Below are 20969 nucleotides of genomic sequence, written 5' to 3' on the forward strand. Positions count from 1 at the left end.
CAACGTTCCCAGCTCCCAGCTCGCAGTGAACCTCCGTGAACCGGGGCTGCCCTGATCTTCAGCAAGCCCTTAATATACGGTCTTTGACAGTGGGTCAAATCCTCACGGGACTGCCAGTTATCATCCAGTTGCGATAAGGCTTAAGTTCTGTTCAGAGCAGGGGAATTGAGTTCGTGTTTTGGCTGGGTTGTGTGCTGTTCTGTTGCGTTGTGTTACCGAGGCCCTGTATTTTAATTACATGTTCTTTCGAGTGCCCTGATTGGAGTGCAGATAGTTGCAAAACAGTTCTTCCAGTATGCAAACAATAAGCCAACCCTTGTAATCCTCGCCTGCCATCAAGTGTAATATTAGTTTCCAGCTGAAGAGGGGGTAAAGTTCCATTCCGAAAGTGTAATTGGTTGAGCACAAGTGCTTAGCTTGGAGTACAAATATTCCGGATATGGGTTGTCGATGGGAGGGTTTTCTAAAGGCAAGGTATTGCTCGGGCTTTATAATGACTGTACTCAGAAGAATGCTTAAAAGTTACTTGGGTAGGTTAAAAAATTATGATTTTAATTTTTGAAATAGATTAGTATTTTTTCACTGAGTTCCTTAGAGTTTTAAAATATAGTTTAGCGTATTTTAGGGAGAATTATGGAACATCATAATTTAAATAATAAAATTGATTTTATCTGTGTGTTTTGTAAGCATAAAGCATTTTAAAATCCTAACAGCGTGGATATATCATGCCATATTCCCATATACGATTTTCTTTCTGTGCTGATCGAACCCATTATAAAATAATTCTAGCTAACTCAGCCCCTCTTTCGGAAATTTACATGATTAGGCAATTTCTGCATTTAAGAGATAATCGAACCCGGTAGTTCTCTTTTCTTGAATAACTCTCTTCAACCATCGATTTGCTGAGTTGTTCCATATGTTGAGCTACCCTCGGACTGCTATCTAATCACTGATATTGTACATTCTTACTTTGAACACCCGTACAAGCAATTAACAAACGATTCGCGGCTATGGGGCTCCCGAACACCCCGAAGCCCCCAAAAACACCCAACCACCCACTCGGCACCGCTCTCTGCCGCTCTTTGGGGACCTTATCGCGAAACTGAATGGAACCGAGCTGATATTTAAGAATTCGCCCCGTTCGCTGTGACTTTCAGTGCTGTGTGATCATAAAACGGTGTTAGACGTGCTCCGGCCTCAAGCGAATAGTAAGGGGAACCCTGAAAGTCACAGGCGACAGCAAGAGTTCAGTGATACACACAAATGGATATTATTATTATAGCAGTGACAAGAACTCAAGTGCTCGATAAACACATTCCTGGCCAAGGAAAACAAAAACCCAGTGGAATCCAAAGTATTTAATAACATATTGTGTAGCCGCGGACAAAAAAGAGTGGAAAAATAAAGCGACAGCACGAAAATCGTAATCGATCGGGCACAATTGATACAACACTCAGAACCATGAAATTAAGGTGGGTGTCTAGCTTCTAAGAAAGTGGGTCTTTGGTATATATGATTAACAATATAGCCCCTATCTGACCAGACTTCCATTTATTTCCGAAAAGCCCCAAAATCACAGTTCTGTTGCCCCAAAATGGGAACCTTCAATCAGCTTGATAAGCTAAGGCAATGAGGATAGTGACTTTTGGTATACAGGTTTTCATATTACGGCTATCACTGGGCGGATGATATCATGGCGGAATATCCAATACTTTCCGTTCTATATTTGGTCAGGCTAATCACAATTTTTTGGGCAACCCAAATCAGACTGCACGTCGTGGAGATAATGCAAATTAACTTTATGGGAAGACCACAAAACGTTTGACCTTTTCATGGTATATTATTTTTATTGTCCTGCGTGGTCTTGGTTTGTAAATTAAAAAATATAAATTAATTAGAAAAACACAGACCAAAACACAAGAAAACAAGAATATTAACTAACATCCCTGAATATAGCGATTCGGATGCACCCTTCTATGCGCTTCTCATAGGTTGCAGCTTAGAGGCTGACGCAATCCCTTCTCTGCGATTCTCATAACTCCCACGTGACTGACTCATCTTTGGTTTCAAAGTTAATTACCTGGTCACCGAAATATAATCTCTGAATAAATTATACAATTTTATGGTTATTTGTTTAGATTAGCCACGAGTTCCATTTGGCAGCTGTCAGGCCAAGTAATGTTTATTTGTTTTTCCAATCGATCGAAACTTTGTTGGGCGGCATAGTTTCTTGTTGCTATCCCCGGTCGGGGAAGAGTTCAATGCCCATAGGGTTTCATTCCTTTGTTGTAAGCTGTCATAAATATTTTTGCCATATTTATAGGCGTGTTAAAATCAAGTGAGAAATTACAATCAGCACCGTAAAGATAGGCCATACTCACCAAAAATTCCCAACTTGTTCCTGATTCGATTGGCCACCGAAATTGAGGGAAATATTCCTGATTAACATTGATAAACTTGTTGGCCGGGTTACGATGAAGAAGACATTATTTAAGTCAGTTCCGTAAAGGGTTTCATCACATGTGTATGTATGGGAAATGAAGGAGCAGGAGGGCTCATTGCTTTCGGTTCGATAAGGAGCGGTTCGTGGTATCTGGAGTGGCGGGCGCCGTCGATAAGGTTGAAAACCGAGAGCCAGCCAATGGTCTTGAGTAAGTTTTGGCAATCGCCCAATTAGAATTGCCGGCTATAAAATTGCAAGCGCCCCATTCCCGAATCCCCCTCGAATCGATCTCTCGAAGTGAATGATTTCCACCTGACTCGATGGCGCTCTATAAAGCAGATATAATGCCAGCTGGAGCAAAGTACGTCCATTTGGGCACTGGCTAAAATTTTTCCATGGTTCCAATTAGTGCAATTAGTCAGTTAATTAGCTTGACACACAATGTGTTGTCGAGGTTTTTGAGTCTGGAATGCGGGGTGATGTCTGGCGATATCTTAAACGTGATCCAATCAGAGTCCCAATAACCCAAATACACACTAATGGACCTCCATTGATAGCTACTTTAATTGCCTTTAATTGATATTGATTTGGATTCTGAAGTGATCTATTATGAATCCCTTAATTATTTAACAATTTGGTTATGTCTTTTTGCGACTTGCAAACATTAGGGAAGAACTTGAGTAGACAACACTCTGAAATTCAAGTATGATTCTTCGTCTTTAAAAATCAATTATATCAATGCCATAACTATACTTCAAATACAACATTGTCCTTAAGTTCGCACCCAGCTTTAATATTGCATTTACCATCACTCAAGTTCGATAATTGCACTTTTATGTCTTGCAACTTTCGTAATGAGTCAGTAATGACTTAAAGTATTTACACTTTGATACAAAACTAAAGTACAAAATCGCATCGTAGGGATGAGTTTGCAAATAAGTTTTCTTACTTGTAATTAGTATGGATTTTTGAATACTTCTGCCTGATTGCCAATTGCATTTTCCACATAACTGCCTAGACGGCACTGTACTCTGGACTTAATTAAAGATTGTACTATTGTTTCGAGCTATTGGCATTAGTTGTTTGAAAAGCCGCGGGGAATGCGTCAGGTTCGGTTTTTGCCAGACACCAACCCCCTGAAGCCCTCTGATTTTTACCCCGTTTCGGGTCCAGAGCGGTTTTATCTATTGCGTATTTTCCGTAGTAGTAGAAAAAGTACACGTATCCGTATCTCTTTTTTTGTCTCTGGCTTCTGTGTGCTTTTAATTAAACATACATCAGGTCTGGGTGGGTGACGGTCTTTGGGGTGTAAGTAAATATTTTACCATAGCTATATATAGACCTTTGATCGGCGTGTTTTTCCTTAGAAGTCGGCAAACAACCGTCTAAGTAAATTTGCTTTCTCTTCTTTTTGCGAATGCAGACTTTTGCGGTGTTTGCGCCAACAACCGGCGAAACCAGCGGCGGTAATGGGCCAGAAGGAGGATCAGCTCCAGACGGTTCATGATCACCATATGCTCAAGGACATGTCCAAGGGCGTGCGGGACACCACCGTCAAGATCCTGCTCCTGGGCACAGCCGAATCGGGCAAAACCACCATCATCAAACAGATGCGTATACTGCACATCAACGGATTTACCGACGAGTAAGTTTCGAAGTAATCATTGATAGAACCAGTTGGGAATTATAGGTCCCTTAAGCATTTTTAAAATTTTGTTTAATTCAAATAACATTTTAAAATTGCCATTAGAAGAACGATTTGGAATAAGAGTTATCTGGAACACAAAGCTTTTTTAAAAACTTTTTTCATTTAGTAAACATTTTAAATTTATAATTGATAAAACCAGTTGGGAATTATAGTTCTCTAAGACACCATGTTTTTTATTTATTCTTATTTGATCAATCTTTTGAATGTTGTGATAACCAGACTGAATTATTTACGAAAACAAAGTAAAGGAATAATTGAATAAAAGTTTAAAATACAACTGTTAGTTCTGATCTTAATAATATGTGGTTTTGGTTTTAGTAGCATACTCAAGTTGTTTCTTTCCCAAACTTACAGTGAACGGCGCGAGAAGATCCCCGAGATATACCAGAACATCCACGAGTCCATTCTGCAGCTCGTGGGCCAGATGGAGCTGCTGGGCATCGACTTCGGCAGCTGTACCAGCGAACGGTCGGCGGACTATATCCTCTCCCTGCCCGGACTGGCGCCCGAGTACATGAATGAGGTGAGTTTCGCAGCCATCACGTATCCGTATCTGTATCTTATCCCTCGCTGCACTTCACATTCTGTTGTCGTGTTGTCGCAGTTCAAAATACATAGCCACTCGTGGTCGCTGTCGAAAAAATCCAGGCGAACCACTTTGAAGTCGCCTGAGACTCGGGACCTGCGTCAAATCTCCAACGGCTTGCGATCGCGAATTCCCCTTATCTGGCCGCGACGCTTTGATTGATAGCCCGTCCATTAGGCGGCGTGGAATGTCTAAAAACTTTCCAAACGAGTGTTTTGTAAATCGGACTTCCTGGCCCAGCCTATGCACTCTCTTTTTCAAGTTTGCCGCAGCTGCAGCGGCCCCTTGCATGTGATTCATGCCTCGCAATCTGCTCGATCTTGGCCAAATATGTATATCTACCCCTAACCAGTGGGCAGTATATGGCCTATGATAAGATTACCAAGGCTGTTTCAAGTCTCCCAGTGGGAGGGGCGTTTCCTAGATCTAGATGCCAGTCATTCACGGTTTTATGTTTTACCAGTGAGTAATATGACTAATAGCAAGCATAAACAAAAGGAAGACCGACGTTCGGATTCCCCTGCTTTCCCACAAGTTTATGACAGCCCCTTAAATACGTGACCCGATTGTGTCTCAAATTTTTGGTTTTCCTGGGAAAACATATTATAATCAGCCAAAAATAGAATTTACTATACCTTTTGAACATTTCTTTTTATTTAATTAGAGTTTCTGATTGTTATTTTAATTTTTTTTATAACACACAGCTCTTTTTCATATTGCACGTAATTTTTATGAGATTTATATGACATAATCTTGGCGTTTTTGACCTATATCAAAATGTTTACTAGACAGTTTTACAATGGGTTTAGCTTTTTGTATTTGACTGTCCTAATTCCTTTTGCAAACATCCGGTGAAGAGACTATGTACCTTTTATCACTTTATAATAAACAAAACTAACTTTTGGGTTATTTGTATTATATTTTTAGGAGTACTGCGACCACGTCACTACTTTGTGGAACGATGTGGGCATTCGCGCCTGCTACGATCGCTCGAGTGAATTCCCCCTGCTGGATAGTGCCAAATAGTAAGTATTGCCAACTCCAAATCAACGCTCCTTTGAGATATATTTAGAGATCCTTAAAGTACCCATACTAACTTTCTACTTTCTTTTTCTTCAGCTTCCTGGACAACTTTGTGCGGATCAGCGATGCTGAGTACATTCCCAGCACCGAGGACATCCTGCACAGCCGGAAGATCACCACTGGCATCTCGCAAATCACCTTCCGCGTTCCCATTCCCAAGAGCATGGGTGGTGGCGAACAGGAGTTCCAGATGTACGACGTCGGTGGCCAGCGGGATCAGCGGAACAAATGGATCCAAGTGTTCGAGGGCATTCAGGCGGTTCTGTTCCTGATCTCGTGCAGCGAATTCGACCAGAATCTGCGTGAGGATCCCAACCAGAATCGTTTGCAGGAGGCTCTGAAACTCTTCAGGGCCGTGTGGCAGAATCGGTTCCTCGCCTCCGCCGGACTGATCGTGTTCCTCAACAAGTACGACATCATGGAGCGGAAGATCCGGGCCGGCAAGCACATCGTGGACTACTTTCCCGAGTACGAGGACTTCTGCAAGAGGCCGCAGCAGGACAATTGCTTTGACGAGAGCGACTGGACGAAGATGTTCATCAAGCAGAAGCTGGTGGACATCACCCAGGAGCCGTTCAAGCGCCACTCGCGGAACCAGGTGGATCTGGGGACCTCGGAGAGGGAGTGCTACTACCACTTCACCGTCGCCACCGATACGCGCTGCATCCGCGATGTCTTCTGCGACGTCCAGAAGATGATCCTCTCGGAGAACGTGTCCGGCATGGCTCTCTTCTAGTGCTGATCCGGAAACGGTTCGAAGAGCTTCTCAACAAAACTAAGGGGGTCTTCTCGCAGCCCCCGCCATCTGTGATCTAGTAGGATATGACTTAAGTAGCCCTGTAGGATCTTAGATCGTAGTGGCATTGTAGGTTATACGTTGCCTGGTATAACGCTTTAATATGTTAAATTGCAAGGATTTGAAAGAGGAGGCCTCTCAAGGAATGTTCCTTCTTCTTTGTCCACTACTTCGTAAACTCTAATAGAAAGTAATATTTATAATAAAACCAAACCTCACCCCCTCTAATTTATTGAGTTCTTATTGGACATCAAAATTTAAGTATTTTATACATGAAAATAAAAAATACTCTAAACAAAAATGGGGGAATCCTCCAAATATTTCAGTGCATTAAAAGTTGCATACTTAACAGGGCTTACGAAAGTTTAAAATATGTAAGCGTGGATTTTAAAGGGAAACTGTTGTTCAAATTTTTGTAAAAATATTCAAGAGGAGAGAGCAAAAGTATAGAATTTATTAATTTAAAGATTGAAAGATTCAGTAATTAGAAAAACAACATTTTGTTGCTTTCAAGAACTTAACATAAAATTTATCTTTCATTAGGTTTCAACCACCGCTAAGCCTTCAGCAAAGTTATCCACCAATTGGAAGTAGTATATTCTTTGGTATTTTGAGATCCTATCCCGCTCTCCTTCTACACTGTTAAAAAATGTTACAACTTGAAATGTTGACTAACTTAAATAGCTAAGGCCTATCGGACTTAAATATAGTAAATTTAAATTAGTGAGTTACAATTTGGAACAGTTAGACGGGCTTTCAAAATGTTCGAATATAAATTTTTTCTAGTACGGTAGAGTGTGGTTCCGCTTCCATTAATTACAGCGAAAATCGGAAATGTAAAATGATATAATTGTACCCGGTACCACCCAAATGAGACGGCAGAAGAAAAGTCCATGAGCTCAAAAATACCAACACAGCGTATTAAAACGTAAGTGTCACTGTTAGATCTTAACAGCGCTGTTAAAATCGAACAGTAACACTTACGTTGCTAACGGTCGCTTACGTTTCGCACGTTTGCTTGCGTTAAACGAAAAAATGAGCGATGTTCCCATCGCTTTTGCTCACGAACTAGGGCTGTCGAACTTTTGAATAATTCCACAGATTTCCGACCTCACTTACCGCCCGCCAGCAAGCCGTTTCAGTTCGTGCGCCGGCGAATTCGAGATAGATTTTCGACTTGACTTGCTGAACCGACCGAGTCGCTGGGAAAAAGTGTGTGACAGTGGTGCGATCCAGCCAATTGATACTGCGATAAGGGGCGGCGAGCAAAAGTAATTACCTCATAGCCATCAGCGTTCGAAAATAGTAACCGTGTTTTCTGTGATACTGTGTGAGTGCGTGTACTCGTTGATGTTTTGTGGTGGTTTTATTTCCTCCTTGTTTTGCGACCCTCACCCCCCCATTTTTTCCAACCGATGCTGCGAGAGAGAGCGGGCCCAGAGAGGCGAAAACATATTTCCCAGACTTTTGCTGATTTAGCCGAGAACTTTATCGATTCAGAACCCACAATAGCAACAATACCAGGAAAAAACAGCCGAAAAAGATCGCGTGTTTTTCGCAAGAGAGCCAGAGCGATGGGGCATGATGTGTTTGGGGAGCATAATAACCGCTAGGAAGGAAGACACGAAAAAATTTCACTAGAAATTTTTGAAAGCGCTCGCGCAAAAAACCGGATATGTTACTCAAAACGAAAGAAACAACAAAAAGCTTCCAAACCAAAGCGAAGCTTATAAAAAAAAAAAACGAAATCACCTGTGTGTGCGAGTGAGTGAGAGTGCGTAAGCGTGTGCGAGTGTGTGTGATTAGTCGCGTGTCTGGCATGCAATTAGGCATTCAAACTAATTTCCCTCCCACCGGCAAATTGCGCCCTTCCCCCTAGTATTTTGGCTGATTTTCATGTTTGCTTTTGCATTCTCTCCTAATTCATTTTATTCGCACGAGACTTTTTTTAAGGAAGGGGAGAGAGGACACAGAGAGAGAGAGAGAGAGAGCGCGCGCCAGACTGGCGCTCTCCATGAACCACCACAAATTCACTTACCGTTACAGCCACCCCCTCCCTCTCCCTTTGCGCCCAGTGCACTGAAAAAAATATTTGATTGAGAAGGCTGTTTCTGTTAGATTTTGAAAATATAAGGAAACTTCTGGGAAAGAGTTAGCAGACAGAGATATATTTGGTCCACTCTTCTTTGCAGTAAGCAGAATTCAAAAAGTTAAAATCATAAATTTAGCAATATTTTTTTTCTGTGCATCCAGTTGTTTGTGTATCTATTTGGGCCTCGGCACGAGGTGTGCAAAGTGTGAAAAGCGGAAGAATGTACATAGATGACCACAAAGCGTGGGGAGCCATTCATGAAAGCGTTGCGTTGCACATCCCAAAGAGAGCGAGCGAAAGGCTGCGACAGAGTTTGTGGGGGAGGCACGAGAGCGAGAGAGAGAGCGTTCCATGGACCAGCGGCATTTTTTGTTGTTTCGCAAAATCAATGAAAAGGAGGAGAGAGAGAGAGGGAGAGAAGGAGTGGGGTTGGGACGAAGGGGAAAGGAAGGTCGCCGAGAAATTTATGCGACAAAACGCGCGCTTTAATGTGCCAGTGTGTGTGTGCGTGTGCGTGTGTGCGACAGGGGGAGTGGTGCGGAATTTTTAGTGAATTTAGCTTTAAACCTCGTCGTGTAAAGTCCCCAGTGCTTAGGGAACAGATAAGATACGGCAATCAGTAAATGTCTAGTAAGCCCAGAAAAAAAGAGAATTCCACTGTTCAGATACACGACTTGTAGTGCCTCTAAATAACCCATATTTCTTTATAAATCTTTATAATAATCTTTATAAGTCGCTTAGTAAATCAGAAATCGTCTGAAATTTCGGAATACAAAAGCTACACACATTCAAAAACACCGTACGGTGTGTCAAAAGCTATTTCTAGACTTTATTAGAATACTTAAGGTGTGTGTTAAAAAATTCACGCCCTGCAAATTTTAACACCCCATTAAAATCATTGCATTTAAATGTACAGCGGTTGGCTTAATTGTTTTCCATTAACAAAATTAAATGAAAAAATTCCCAAAAATAAACCAAAAAAGCAGTTCCTAACTAATCTAGTTTAAAACTAATTAAAATCTATCTTTTCACCCCACAGCTGCACATAAACCAAGTAACCTAGCCACCAACGCCACACATCAAGCCCACCAAGATGATCAACATGGACATTAGCGTTACGCCCAACTACTCGTACATCTTCGACTTCGAGAACGACTTCATACACCAGCGCACCCGCAAATGGATGCTGGAGAACTGGACCTGGGTGTTCTACTACTGCGGCATCTACATGCTGGTCATATTCGGTGGTCAGCACTTCATGCAAAATCGGCCGAGGTGAGTCTTCCATCGGAGTCTTCTGGAGCCGGAGACCCCACCTGTTAAAGCGCTGGAAAACATGTGTTCTAGAATGGTTTTCGCCAACTCGGCGAAATTATGGTTGTGCCCAGAACTCTGGTGCCCTTGGAACCTTGAGAAATTATTGGCCGGCGGTACGGGGCGGGGGAGCGGCCCTAATTACACCCACAGACCCACACACGCCCATCGCAGCTGGCACGAAAGTTTCTATTTATCGAAACCAATCCCTGGAAACCCCTGTACTCACACAATCGCACTTTGTCTTGGTTTCATTCTCCGGAAAGACTGCAGCCGCCCAGACAGCTGTCGATTTCCACGTGTAATTACGTAAAATTATAGCTAATCAAACGCTAATGCTGCAGGTGGGCTCCTCAACTCAATCTCAATTGCCAAACAAACAACTGCATTTGCACCTGGGCACGCACTATTTTCCGTCGTATTTTCCAGTACCCATCTTGATTTCGCCATTATTGGTATTTTGAATATTTCCGCAACTGTCAACGCTGTTGCTCCTCGTTACCTGGCTTACCTGTGATGGGTTCAATTGGTCTTTCGTGCTGACAATTGTCTCGTTTCGCTTGGTTTTTTTTGCCTATTCTGTCTCCTGGTTTCTAATTGTCGTCAACGGGCTTTGTGGCCAAATTAAGTTGGGCTCGTGACATGCCATCGGGGGGCGCCTATTTCAGGCTTCTGTTTTTTGCCAGATCATAATTCCGTTTTGTCACCTGTTCGGGGGGGATTTATAACCCTGCTAAAGCCACTGTGAAATTCGGTAGAAAGTTTCGGGGCTCTACAGAAAAGTTTATTGTTTATAAAAGTTTCTCTGGGAAAATAACAAGAAATTCCTTTATAAAGTCAAGTCAAACTTCACATTGAACTTGTTTATTTCTCCTCTTCTATAGTTCTCCCGAAAACTGCTTACATAATTCCTGCCCACACTTGGGCCTACGCCCATGGGTTTCGGATGAGTTATATAGGGGCTTGGCCCTGGGCTGCTTGGCAATTCTCCCGGTGGACATACGCTGGGGATCTGGCGGTCAGTTTTTTTTTAATTTATTGTCGTTTACTTTGCTCGGCTCTTTTTGTAATGACGTTTCAATATTTGCCCACATGGAGGAGAGTCGGCTAAACAAACCTACGTACTTGGCACAGAAAGGTGTGAATTTAATGAAACGGCGGGGGGAATTTATTTGGCTTAGAGTTAGACTTAAAAAGGTTAAAAAGTAGGAGAGGTAAAGGGTTAAGTTGGGAAAATAAAGAGAGGTTCAAAAGCGATTTATCAAATATTTCTGTTTTAGATTTTTATTTTCATGATAGGTGACGTATAAATATCATAATCACAAATCCAAAATTTGCTATAGATACCACAGACCTAATTGAATGCCGCTGGGTGTGCAGCGCACATACATAAATTTAGAGAGTGGACTTCAAATTGCATTCCAAGCTGTGAATGAAATTTAATTTTTTATTTTTTTTTTTACTCGTTTTGGACAGTACGCCATTAAAGTCATTAAACTGATTAGGTTTATAGGTACACGGCATGTCGTACCCGTTTCATTTAACATACCCGGCGGACAAAGTTCAGCGCGGGGCATGTGGCATGTCATGCAAGAAGTGGGTGTGCCCACGATTTGGGGGGTCTTTGGGGGCAATAATGCTGAACTGAAGTTGGTGGACAGGACAGCAGGACATTCATTTATGTACTCACTCGATTGGTCCACTACTACTGGTCAGTGCTTACACTGGAATACTTGATTCCGCTCATGATGACTTTTTATGACGACTAGCTACTAAAACTTACTAACTAACATAAAGCAGATAGTAAAAGGAAAGTTTCAGAGGTCGAAACGGCTTTACTTTTCTTATTGTTGTTTAAGAAAGGGATAAAGCGGGCATTCTAAAATTGTTAATTATACATCCTTGTTAGATACTTAGCAAATAAGCATTAAATAACCGAGACATCTTCGTGTTTCTCCAACATTGTATGAATTTATATCATCATAAATCTTACAACCGCCAAACTGAACTCTTGTTGACCTGTGTATCTTTGGACTTTGCGTGTGCGAACGTTTTGTGGCCATAATAGGAGGGCTTAGAAGGGGGCGGTATAAGTTGGGGTGGGCGGAATGTGTGGGCAGCAGCGCTGACAATAGAAATCAGCAACGAATATGCTCACAGTGGAGCTCGCTGAGCGCTACTTGTAATCATTTTAAGTTTTAAAAGATTGAGTCATTCAGTGCCGTTGATTATTCATATGCCATTTGACTCTTATCACAAGCACAGGAAATAAGTGTGACGAGGACGTCGGAGTACGGATAACCTAGTTTTATATTCGGTGTTTTCCTGCACCCCGCCTGAAAAAACCTCCTTTAATGTGACTTTATCACGCTAGCTCTGTAAACAGTGTCCTGAAGAGGGCGGAAAACTATCTTACTTATTTCTTTGTTGATATGGGGAAATTTTTGCAATTGAAGCGTGGCAATTATATAACAAGTTGCGAATTAACCAATAATTGCCGCAATGACAGGCGAGAGCCACCCTCCACGAGCACCTGCAATTACAATTACAGCCGCAATTAACTATTACCAGTGGGTAGATTTAGTTTTAAAACTGCAAATACCAATAGGGAAAAACTAAATGTAAAAACTAGCCACGAATATGAAGAGCCAAGAAAAGGCATTGCTGAAAGTGAAACCAAAATTAATTTCGGTGGGCTTACGAGTGTGCATATGTTTACATATATTAACATCAAATTAACGACAACCGGCAACACAAACAGTTGGTCAAAAGTGGGCAGAGCTGGCCAGCAGATCGTGTTAAAGTGTGTCATTAAACCCGCGTTTCATTGTAGGCTCTTTGAGGCTGCTGCGATGTTTCCTACATACGATACCATTTTTCAGACCCCAAAACACTGAGCTTTAAGAAAAGCTCTCTCCTCTCAGTTTTGGGGCCCTTTCTTCTGAAGATGCCGTGTGCTGTCTGCTGGCTTGATATCACGCCACTTTTTCCCGATTTTTATTTACACCATGCATGGATCTCTCCCTCGGAAATAACCCGTTTTTGTCGGCCACCAAAATTGTTTTGACTGGATTGCTGATGATCGAATTTTCGTCTGGGCACTGGCGGCTTATCGCCCACCTGCTGCAGCAGGTGTGTCATGCCGTATTACCCGAAACTTCTGGTCATGAATCAGCAGGCTTTGGCAAGAAAAGAGAAAAACAAACAATTAGGTTTCCCTTTCGTCATGAACAATTGTGCCGATTAGATAGGGGCCTTAAACACATGAAGTACTGTCAGGGGCAAAAGATCGTTTATGAACGCTTGTTTAAGCGCAGTTCTCCAGAGCTCGGCTCAGATAAACGTTGACAAAGTGTTTTCTCTGACAAGCCTCACTTTTAATGAGAGTTAGGGAATTTAATTGAAAACGAAACAGGTCATTGGACTGGCTTTTTACAAATTATTCCCCTCATTAGCAATTCGAGACGTGTTGCGGTAGCAAAAAGGTTAATGCTGCTTATAGAGATGGTTAAAGATAGATATTATAAGGCTGCAGTTGCATTGATCAAAAATATAGGTCTTTCAAAGTTAGTAGCTCAACTAAATAATTAACTAAAAATCATTTAAGATATCTTTCTCTTGGTCAGTTTGGTATTTATTGTTTCCAGTAAAAATAATCATATTTTTAATGGCCAATCGCAATAAAAATCTTGATTGTCATTACTTTTAATACGATTTCCTGGAAAGCCTCGGCCAAAGCTATCTCAAATCGAATTGCCCCCTCAGCAAAAGTGGCTCCAACCTTTCACAATATTTTTTCCGTTGCACTTTGAGCTCGTTCGGAAATAACTTGGTCAATGCTGTGACATCCAAAGTCTCGCTAGCCTGTGAACCGCCGCATAATATAGTGAATAATAATTAAAAATGAATATAAAGCGAGACCTTAATTATGGCTCAACATAAAGCCAAAAAGCAAAAAGTTTTGCAACGCGCCGAAAAAAAGGTTTGCAAAAAATACAAAACGAAAACGAGACAGTGTTGCGAATACTGTAGCGCATTTCTATAGATATTTAAATGGAAGTGTGCCACCGCTCGGAAAAGTGGTGTGCATATATGGTGGGTCTGTAGGGGGTCTGCATAAATCAAGCTAAACAACCTGAGCTTAGCCCGAAAACTAATCAATTGACCAACATTTCTGGGCCTTTTTCTTACCTCTTTCTCTCCCCTGCCTTTTGTTTACATATTTTGCAAAATCAGGTTTACTCTCTCCATATGTTTGATTTACTCTCTCCCGGTCGACCAATCTGCTTCTCTTTGCTTATGCAATTTTCGCCATCGAGTGGAAAGCAAAAGAAAGTTCAGCCACTTCCCCTAACATAGGCCAGAAATGCGCCATCATCGTGATTATGGTAACCATGAGTTATGCAGTTCCGATTTGTATCTTTTTGAACTTTGACTGTGCTTGAATTACTTTCAGCTACAAACTCTTTTACTAATTTCTTTCCGCATACTTAAAAGATACTAATTGGATTTGTTGACACTTCAGAATTGCAAACGATGTCAGACTTTTAAACAGTCTGGGGTTTACACACGTGACTGCACGTTGAAATTTAAATTGACTTGTTTAGCTGAGGCTAGGAACCGCGAGTTTAGTACATTAATTAAACATGTGGGCAGCCTAAGCTGTTTATTAATTTATGCAAATACATGCAGTAATCCCAGAAACCTAGTTCCTCTAATTCATTTAAACAATTTAAAAACAAGTTACTTGCTTAATTATTCGTATGCTGATTAGTTACTCATTTATAGAAATGCATCCCGAACCTAGACAAATATTTTCTATAAATACATTTCCTAAGGTTTTCTAGGGTTGTATATGTAAATGAAAATTTTAAAATTTCAGAGTAGAATCTGTTATTTATTTTAAAATTGTTGGGCTAATAAACTTTGTTAATTAGGAATACATAAAAAATGTTTCTGTATCTTTCTATCACTCAAACCAGTAAACACCAATCTCAGAATGTATCTAGTATATGAAGGAATTATTTATTTAAAATCTTACGGCCTTTAAAGCTTTCTAAAATTGGAATACACAAGAATCAAAAATAATATACATTCGTATCTCCCACTCAAATCTGTAGATTTACGATTTCTATAGTTTGTATCTTGTAGATAAAACTAGGTATCTAGTACCCGTAGGATGCATTGGATTACTCATCGGGCAGATCGCAGACACCCAGCCGGGGGATGGCACCCAGCCCCGCTCGCCGGACGCAAAGTAGGCGCCGGTCCGCTCGGCCGGACGCCACCCACCCAGCGGAGGAGGGGACGACCTGTGCCCTTGCAAAAATTCGAGCTTCAAGGGACGGAAGCCGCCCCCCTGCCTAGAAGCCAACTCTGCCAAGCGGTTAGCAAGGCGTTTGGTTTTCCTTACTCATTAGTTTGAGGCACGAATTGCCGACTGCGGGTGAATGGAAGCCCATGCGCGCGCAGCCAGAACCGGTTGGGAATCTTAGGCGCCGCTGCAGAGTGATAAAGTTCTGCACGCAAAAAGAGCTTTTGATGGCGAATTTTCAGTTCAAATCTCAGGTGGTTTTAGTGGAATTTAGATATTTTATTAGCTTACAAATTTTTCAAATTAAATTTCTACATCATCTTCATAAGGACTACCACAGTATTATAAAGTTCAGCACCAGAAAACTGCTTTTAATGGGGAATATCCACTGTACATCTTGGGTGGTTTAAGGAGTTCTTAATAAATTCTTTTGTTTTAACAAATTCTAGTAATTTTATTAAAGACCTATATATATTTATATTTTTTCTCTATTTTTAGGGAACAGTATTTTTTCTCCTACTTATATTATCAGCTGGGCTAGTTTTGAATACTTTTTAAAATATAATTGAAGTGACTAAAAACGTAAGTTTCAAAACTAAAGTTATTCTATGTTTAAGGGTATCTCAAACATAGCTTTTGGGGGCACATTTTCCGATGCTTTCATCTGGCAGTGCGCCTAATTGCTATTAATAGAAGTGACTCTTTAAGATTCCCAGCCATCGCACATGTGCAGCTCAATTCCTTAGATGAGCATTTCCGCTCGGTGGCCGCCGGTTGCCCCCTGATCTTCCTGCTCCTCGAAACGCAGCTTAATTGCCTAATACTTGGGGACTTATCTAGGCAAATCTCTGCTGGATTTTCGAGTGAGCCTGGGGGGTTGCTGGCACTGGGCTTTCTGATTGCCCCCGATAAAGGTCCCCCAGTCGGACCTGAAAATCACAATCTCTTTAATAACTGACTATCGATTGTGTTCCCATAAACCCGTTGACGCATTCGGGGCTCTGACATGTGGCCAAACAAACACCTCCCTATACACAGACTTTGCTTCTCGGAACTTTCCTAATGGCAAGGTAAACTTTTGCGATTGCCTGTTAGGAATTTTTTGTAAACTTTGCTTCCAGGTTAAAGGTTAAGGCGATCAATTTAACGCTACGCTACGCATAACAACACTTTCTGATAACAGAAATCACATTTTGTCCCGATTCGATTGTGTGTGTGGATTTCTATGACTAATTGCCGCGTGAAGAGGTTTCGTATAGGGCGGCAAACGGGCCATCGATAAGGTGGGCAGCCCATTGGTTGCGTAAACTTTATTTGCTATTACTAATTAAGATTAAGAAATCACACATTCCTAATTAGACCCTCGAGTGGTACAATTAGAATTAGCCTGCGATTCAGCCGTTCCCAAGTCGAAAAACTCCTTTAAAAAAGTTCATAACCTTAGGTGATTTCAAAGAACTTTGCTAAACCTAGATTTTGAGTCATTAAATCACTAAACCAGTTCTTTTTTGTCTAGACAACTTTTTCTTTGTTAGCAGCCGAAAGCTGAAGAGTGTTTGATAATGGATTTCTTTTTATAGAAGATCTTGTTGTTCTCCATACACGTGCCTGCTCTGTGACTATCCAACGTTTGATGCTTCCCTCGAATAGATCACCTGAGACTATTTGCTTTTCGTTGACCTCGCCTTATCAGCTTTGTTTCAGCTCAGCGACAAAGTAATCAAGTGCAATCTACTAACCCATGTCGTGGGGCAATATAGCTTTCTGTGCCGAGTGGCATGACAACTGTAGTCTCGCCAAGATTACCCATTTTCAGGAGATTGAAGGGATCTATCGAGAAAATTGCTCGTAAACTTCGCATTCTTATACGACTGACCCTGGGTGACATCTTACATGACACACAAATTCGCACTTATTAAGTGTGTATGGCAAATAATAACTTGATCTTTGACTGTCACGCTCGTCTAGAGCGGCTAGGAAAATTCAAAAAATAGTTGAAGTTAGTTGATATTTGCTGTTTTTTTACCTACTGCTATTCCTCGTCTATTGGCCTCGAGTAAATATCAATAATTTCAAGTGGAATTTGCATTTGGGAAGTGAGTGTTCATGCACTCGGCAAGAAATCGCATTGGGTGCTGGGACGTTGGTTATTAATTAGCCATTATTTACATTGTCTATAGATTCTATTGTAATCAAGTACCAGGAGAAATTTAGAACTGAAATACCTGCTTAACTTACTGCTGCCAGGCAAGTCGCGTCTCAGGAAAAAACCCAAGCTTAAGGCACGACTTGTTCCCCCAATCCGGGTACTTTTCCACTGTACTTACGAAGTCTCCTTTCTTTACTCATTGCAGATTTCAACTGCGCGGCCCGCTGATCATATGGAACACCTTGCTGGCCATGTTCAGCATCATGGGAGCCGCCCGAACGGCGCCGGAGCTGATTCACGTGCTCCGCCACTACGGACTCTTCCACTCCGTCTGCGTGCCCAGGTTGGTATTCTGCCCTCCGAACACCCATCGAAATCCGCAATCCGCTTCAGCCTTTCGTCAAGTTCATCGCCTCCCAGCGAGACCTTGGTGCAAGGCTGGGGAACTCGATTGCCATATGCGTATGTATGCAAATGACCGATCACTGACCCATATTCCGAACCTTCTCCCACAGCTACATCGAGCAAGATCGCGTATGCGGCTTCTGGACCTGGCTCTTCGTGCTCAGCAAGCTGCCGGAGCTGGGCGACACGATATTCATTGTGCTGCGCAAGCAGCCGCTCATCTTCCTGCACTGGTAAGCTTTAGAAAGGAATGGGCCAGGTAGAGTTCACTATCCATAGACTGTCGTCAACGTTCCTTACCAGGCGAAAAACATATACTTGTTAATCATATTTAAGTTTAAGTCTTTGCCTAGAGGGTTGTGCGAAAAGCATAGCGACGTTGAGATACTTGTTGGGTATTAAAATTAGCGTAATTTGCAGTGGAAGGTATTTTGAGACAAAAAACCCGCTAGCATATGTAAAATTTAACTCATTGAATTTTAGGTTCTTATCTGGTTAGGGGGGTTTTTTGAAAAAATAGAAAAGATATTATTGTTTGCACACGTGACCCATTGGCCATTTGTTAAGTCTGATAACCTTAATTGTAATTTGTTTTAATGGGGCCCTATCAAATAGAACTTGTTTTTCCATCTGCAAACCGAGTACTAATGGAATGGCTTGCCCTTACAGGTACCACCACATCACCGTGCTGATCTACTCGTGGTTCAGCTACACGGAGTACACCAGCTCGGCCCGCTGGTTCATCGTGATGAACTACTGCGTGCACTCGGTGATGTACAGCTACTATGCCCTGAAGGCGGCCCGCTTCAATCCGCCCAGGTTCATCTCGATGATCATCACGTCGCTGCAGCTGGCTCAGATGATCATCGGCTGTGCGATCAACGTGTGGGCCAACGGCTTCCTGAAGACGCACGGCACCTCGTCCTGCCACATCTCGCAGCGCAACATCAACCTGTCGATCGCCATGTACTTCAGCTACTTTGTCCTGTTCGCGCGATTCTTCTACAAGGCGTACCTGGCGCCCGGTGGCCACAAGAGCCGGCGCATGGCCGCCTCCCTGGCAGCCCAGAATGCGGTCAAGCAGTCGAGCAGCCCCCAGCAGATCGGCGAGAGCTCCAAGTTCATCGGCGCTGGCGAGGATCAGGCCGCCTATCTGCGCAAGGCCAAGGCGCAGTAAGGTGGGGCTCGAGCACACCTACTCTTCGCCCAATTACCAACACTCTCCTCCCTCCCCCCTCACCCCTCCCCACTGTTTACGGCTAAGGACATTTATTTATGTAGCGGTGTACAAGTTGTTTTTTAATTTTAAACCTGGGTGGCACACAGACACACGGCTAAGCACGAGTATAAGTTGTAAGCGAAAAGTTGTACCGGGCGGACAGGCTAACGAACTATATATCTGAGCGTGTATATAAGAAGCAGACGAACCTATCCTAACCAAAGTCAGAGAACTGTATGTAACTGGAGGGCATGTGAATGTGTAGAACACTGAATTTAGACCTCTAGAAATGTTCATAGCCACCCAGCCAAAGGGAAATATTGATGAGAAGAAAGGAATTTAGCTGCTTGCTAGCTGTTTGCATGAGTTAAATTAATAGTCACCCCGAAAACATCTTAGCATGTGTATTTCCCAGCTGCAGTTTCAAACGTGTGTTGTCTAGCCCAAAGTCGTTTATGTATAGATTATATAATTTGCAGAATCATTGACAGCCTCTAAATTAATGCTTGTTCTCCACCAGCCCGCGGATTCCATTTCGATATTTGCGTTGTCAGCGATAATTTGCCTTCTCAGGTGGGATTTTGTGTTGCCTCCCAATTTTAGTTGAAATTCTCAAGCGAGTTCAGACTCCTGCCCCTAATTTGTATATCACTCTGTAAGCGATACACGAACAAAGGATATTCTTTGATTCGAATTCAATTTGAGTTGCTGGAAAAATGTTTTCCAACCGAAACTTTTGTTGTTGGGGTCTGCGAACATTGTACTTCTAAGTCTATACGCATATATATTTATAAACTCTGTATTAACAGAATATTAAACAAGTGAAAACGGAAAACAAAACCAATACAAAACACTATAAGTTAGTCTATTGTTCCAAGATCCAGAGCGCAAATTGTTATTGTAAAGTAATAAAGTGTTTTGAAATCTGTTTAGATTACCAATATCTGTAATAGTCGCATGACGAATGATGAAAACGCCGCTGGCCGACTGGAATGCATTTTTTAAAATCGTTTTTCCCAATCGGTTAGCGGAGTTTTAAGCAATTGTCAGAATACTATATAAAAGTTTTGATTCTGTTAGGGAAGGCATTTATTTAGTTCGCCTGTGTTGAATGCATTTTAATAATCCCTCATTTTCTATGCTGCTTTTTGGTAACTTAGAAAAATACAGCAAGTCCTTGAACGTAACACAAAAAAAAAGAAAAAACAAAATAACCAGAGAAAAGTTTAAATTATATTTATATTTGTAAGCGAACGGAAAACCAAGAAAATGAAAAGCAAATGTCCTACTTGAAAAGTTAATTTAGTGTAAACGAGGAATCTGTAACTGAAAATGAAAATGAGGCGGAAGCCGAAAGAGGATCGTGTGAATGGAAAGGAGGATCGGTATCAATTTGGATTGATACCGAACTCTAGCAGGAGAGAGAAATTGTAACGAACAAACTTGAAATTTTTGTCGGGTATACATACTAAATAAAAACTAAGCGGAAACAAAACTAAAGATTGAGAATGCTAAACAAAAACCAACGGATAAATAAAACGTAACAAACGGAAAAGGATGGAAAATCGAAGCTGTATTTATTGGTCGGTGTAAAGTGGGCTTTATATATTTGTGTGAGTCCTATTTATTGTAGCAAATATGACTTTAATTTACTATTGCAAATATTTTTAGAACCCAAGTGAAAACCTTAATTGGATTTGAATTACCGCCTTTAGAGAGGTTGGTGTCCGAGCTAGGCAAGGAGGTGTCACCGCTATTCTAGTAATGGCTTTTGAACTTTTGGTATATACCACGCAAGATACCAGCATGTTGTCTGCGCTAGGTCAGGTGGGTGTCTTTGCTGACCGTATACAACTTTTT

The 20969-nt window shown here is 41.7% G+C and overlaps 2 protein-coding genes and 1 non-coding gene across 4 annotated transcripts; 2 read left to right on the forward strand and 1 right to left on the reverse strand.

The window, feature by feature from the left end:
- Window positions 1–1140: 1140 nt before the first annotated feature.
- Window positions 1141–6844, forward strand: LOC108035223 (guanine nucleotide-binding protein G(f) subunit alpha). The gene is made up of 5 exons (XM_017110751.3): window positions 1141–1472; window positions 3867–4088; window positions 4506–4674; window positions 5665–5762; window positions 5857–6844. Exons 1-5 carry the CDS (start codon window positions 1462–1464, stop codon window positions 6554–6556), a joined length of 1200 nt encoding a protein of 399 aa, XP_016966240.1. The 5' UTR covers window positions 1141–1461; the 3' UTR covers window positions 6557–6844.
- An 873-nt stretch (window positions 6845–7717) lies between these two features.
- Window positions 7718–20674, forward strand: LOC108035224 (elongation of very long chain fatty acids protein 6). Of its 2 annotated transcripts, none has more exons than XM_017110753.3 (5): window positions 7718–7946; window positions 9748–9983; window positions 17691–17828; window positions 18001–18123; window positions 18560–20674. In XM_017110753.3, the coding sequence occupies exons 2-5, from the start codon at window positions 9802–9804 to the stop codon at window positions 19065–19067; spliced, it is 951 nt and encodes a 316-aa protein (XP_016966242.1). In that variant the 5' UTR covers window positions 7718–7946; window positions 9748–9801; the 3' UTR covers window positions 19068–20674. The 2 variants fall into 2 exon arrangements, with proteins under 2 accessions (XP_016966242.1, XP_016966243.1); XM_017110754.3 differs by having other exon boundaries at window positions 7719–7887.
- Window positions 15246–15452, reverse strand: LOC122819069 (U12 minor spliceosomal RNA). Its single transcript, XR_006368520.1, has one exon. It is a non-coding gene; the product is annotated as a U12 minor spliceosomal RNA (small nuclear RNA).
- Window positions 20675–20969: the final 295 nt, after the last annotated feature.

The sequence above is a fragment of the Drosophila biarmipes genome, chromosome 3L, assembly GCF_025231255.1.
Source record: "Drosophila biarmipes strain raj3 chromosome 3L, RU_DBia_V1.1, whole genome shotgun sequence".
Lineage (NCBI taxonomy): Eukaryota > Metazoa > Arthropoda > Insecta > Diptera > Drosophilidae > Drosophila > Drosophila biarmipes.

Excerpts from the sequence above, each read along its gene's own strand:
- LOC108035223 (XM_017110751.3), top strand. Across the intron at positions 4,089-4,505 it reads ATCAACGGATTTACCGACGA|TGAACGGCGCGAGAAGATCC; the intron begins GTAAGTTTCGAA and ends CCAAACTTACAG. Across the intron at positions 5,763-5,856 it reads CTGCTGGATAGTGCCAAATA|CTTCCTGGACAACTTTGTGC; the intron begins GTAAGTATTGCC and ends CTTTTTCTTCAG.
- LOC108035224 (XM_017110753.3), top strand. The coding sequence starts at position 9,802 with ATGATCAACATGGACATTAGCGTTACGCCCAACTACTCGTACATCTTC. Across the intron at positions 9,984-17,690 it reads TTCATGCAAAATCGGCCGAG|ATTTCAACTGCGCGGCCCGC; the intron begins GTGAGTCTTCCA and ends TACTCATTGCAG. Across the intron at positions 17,829-18,000 it reads CACTCCGTCTGCGTGCCCAG|CTACATCGAGCAAGATCGCG; the intron begins GTTGGTATTCTG and ends CTTCTCCCACAG.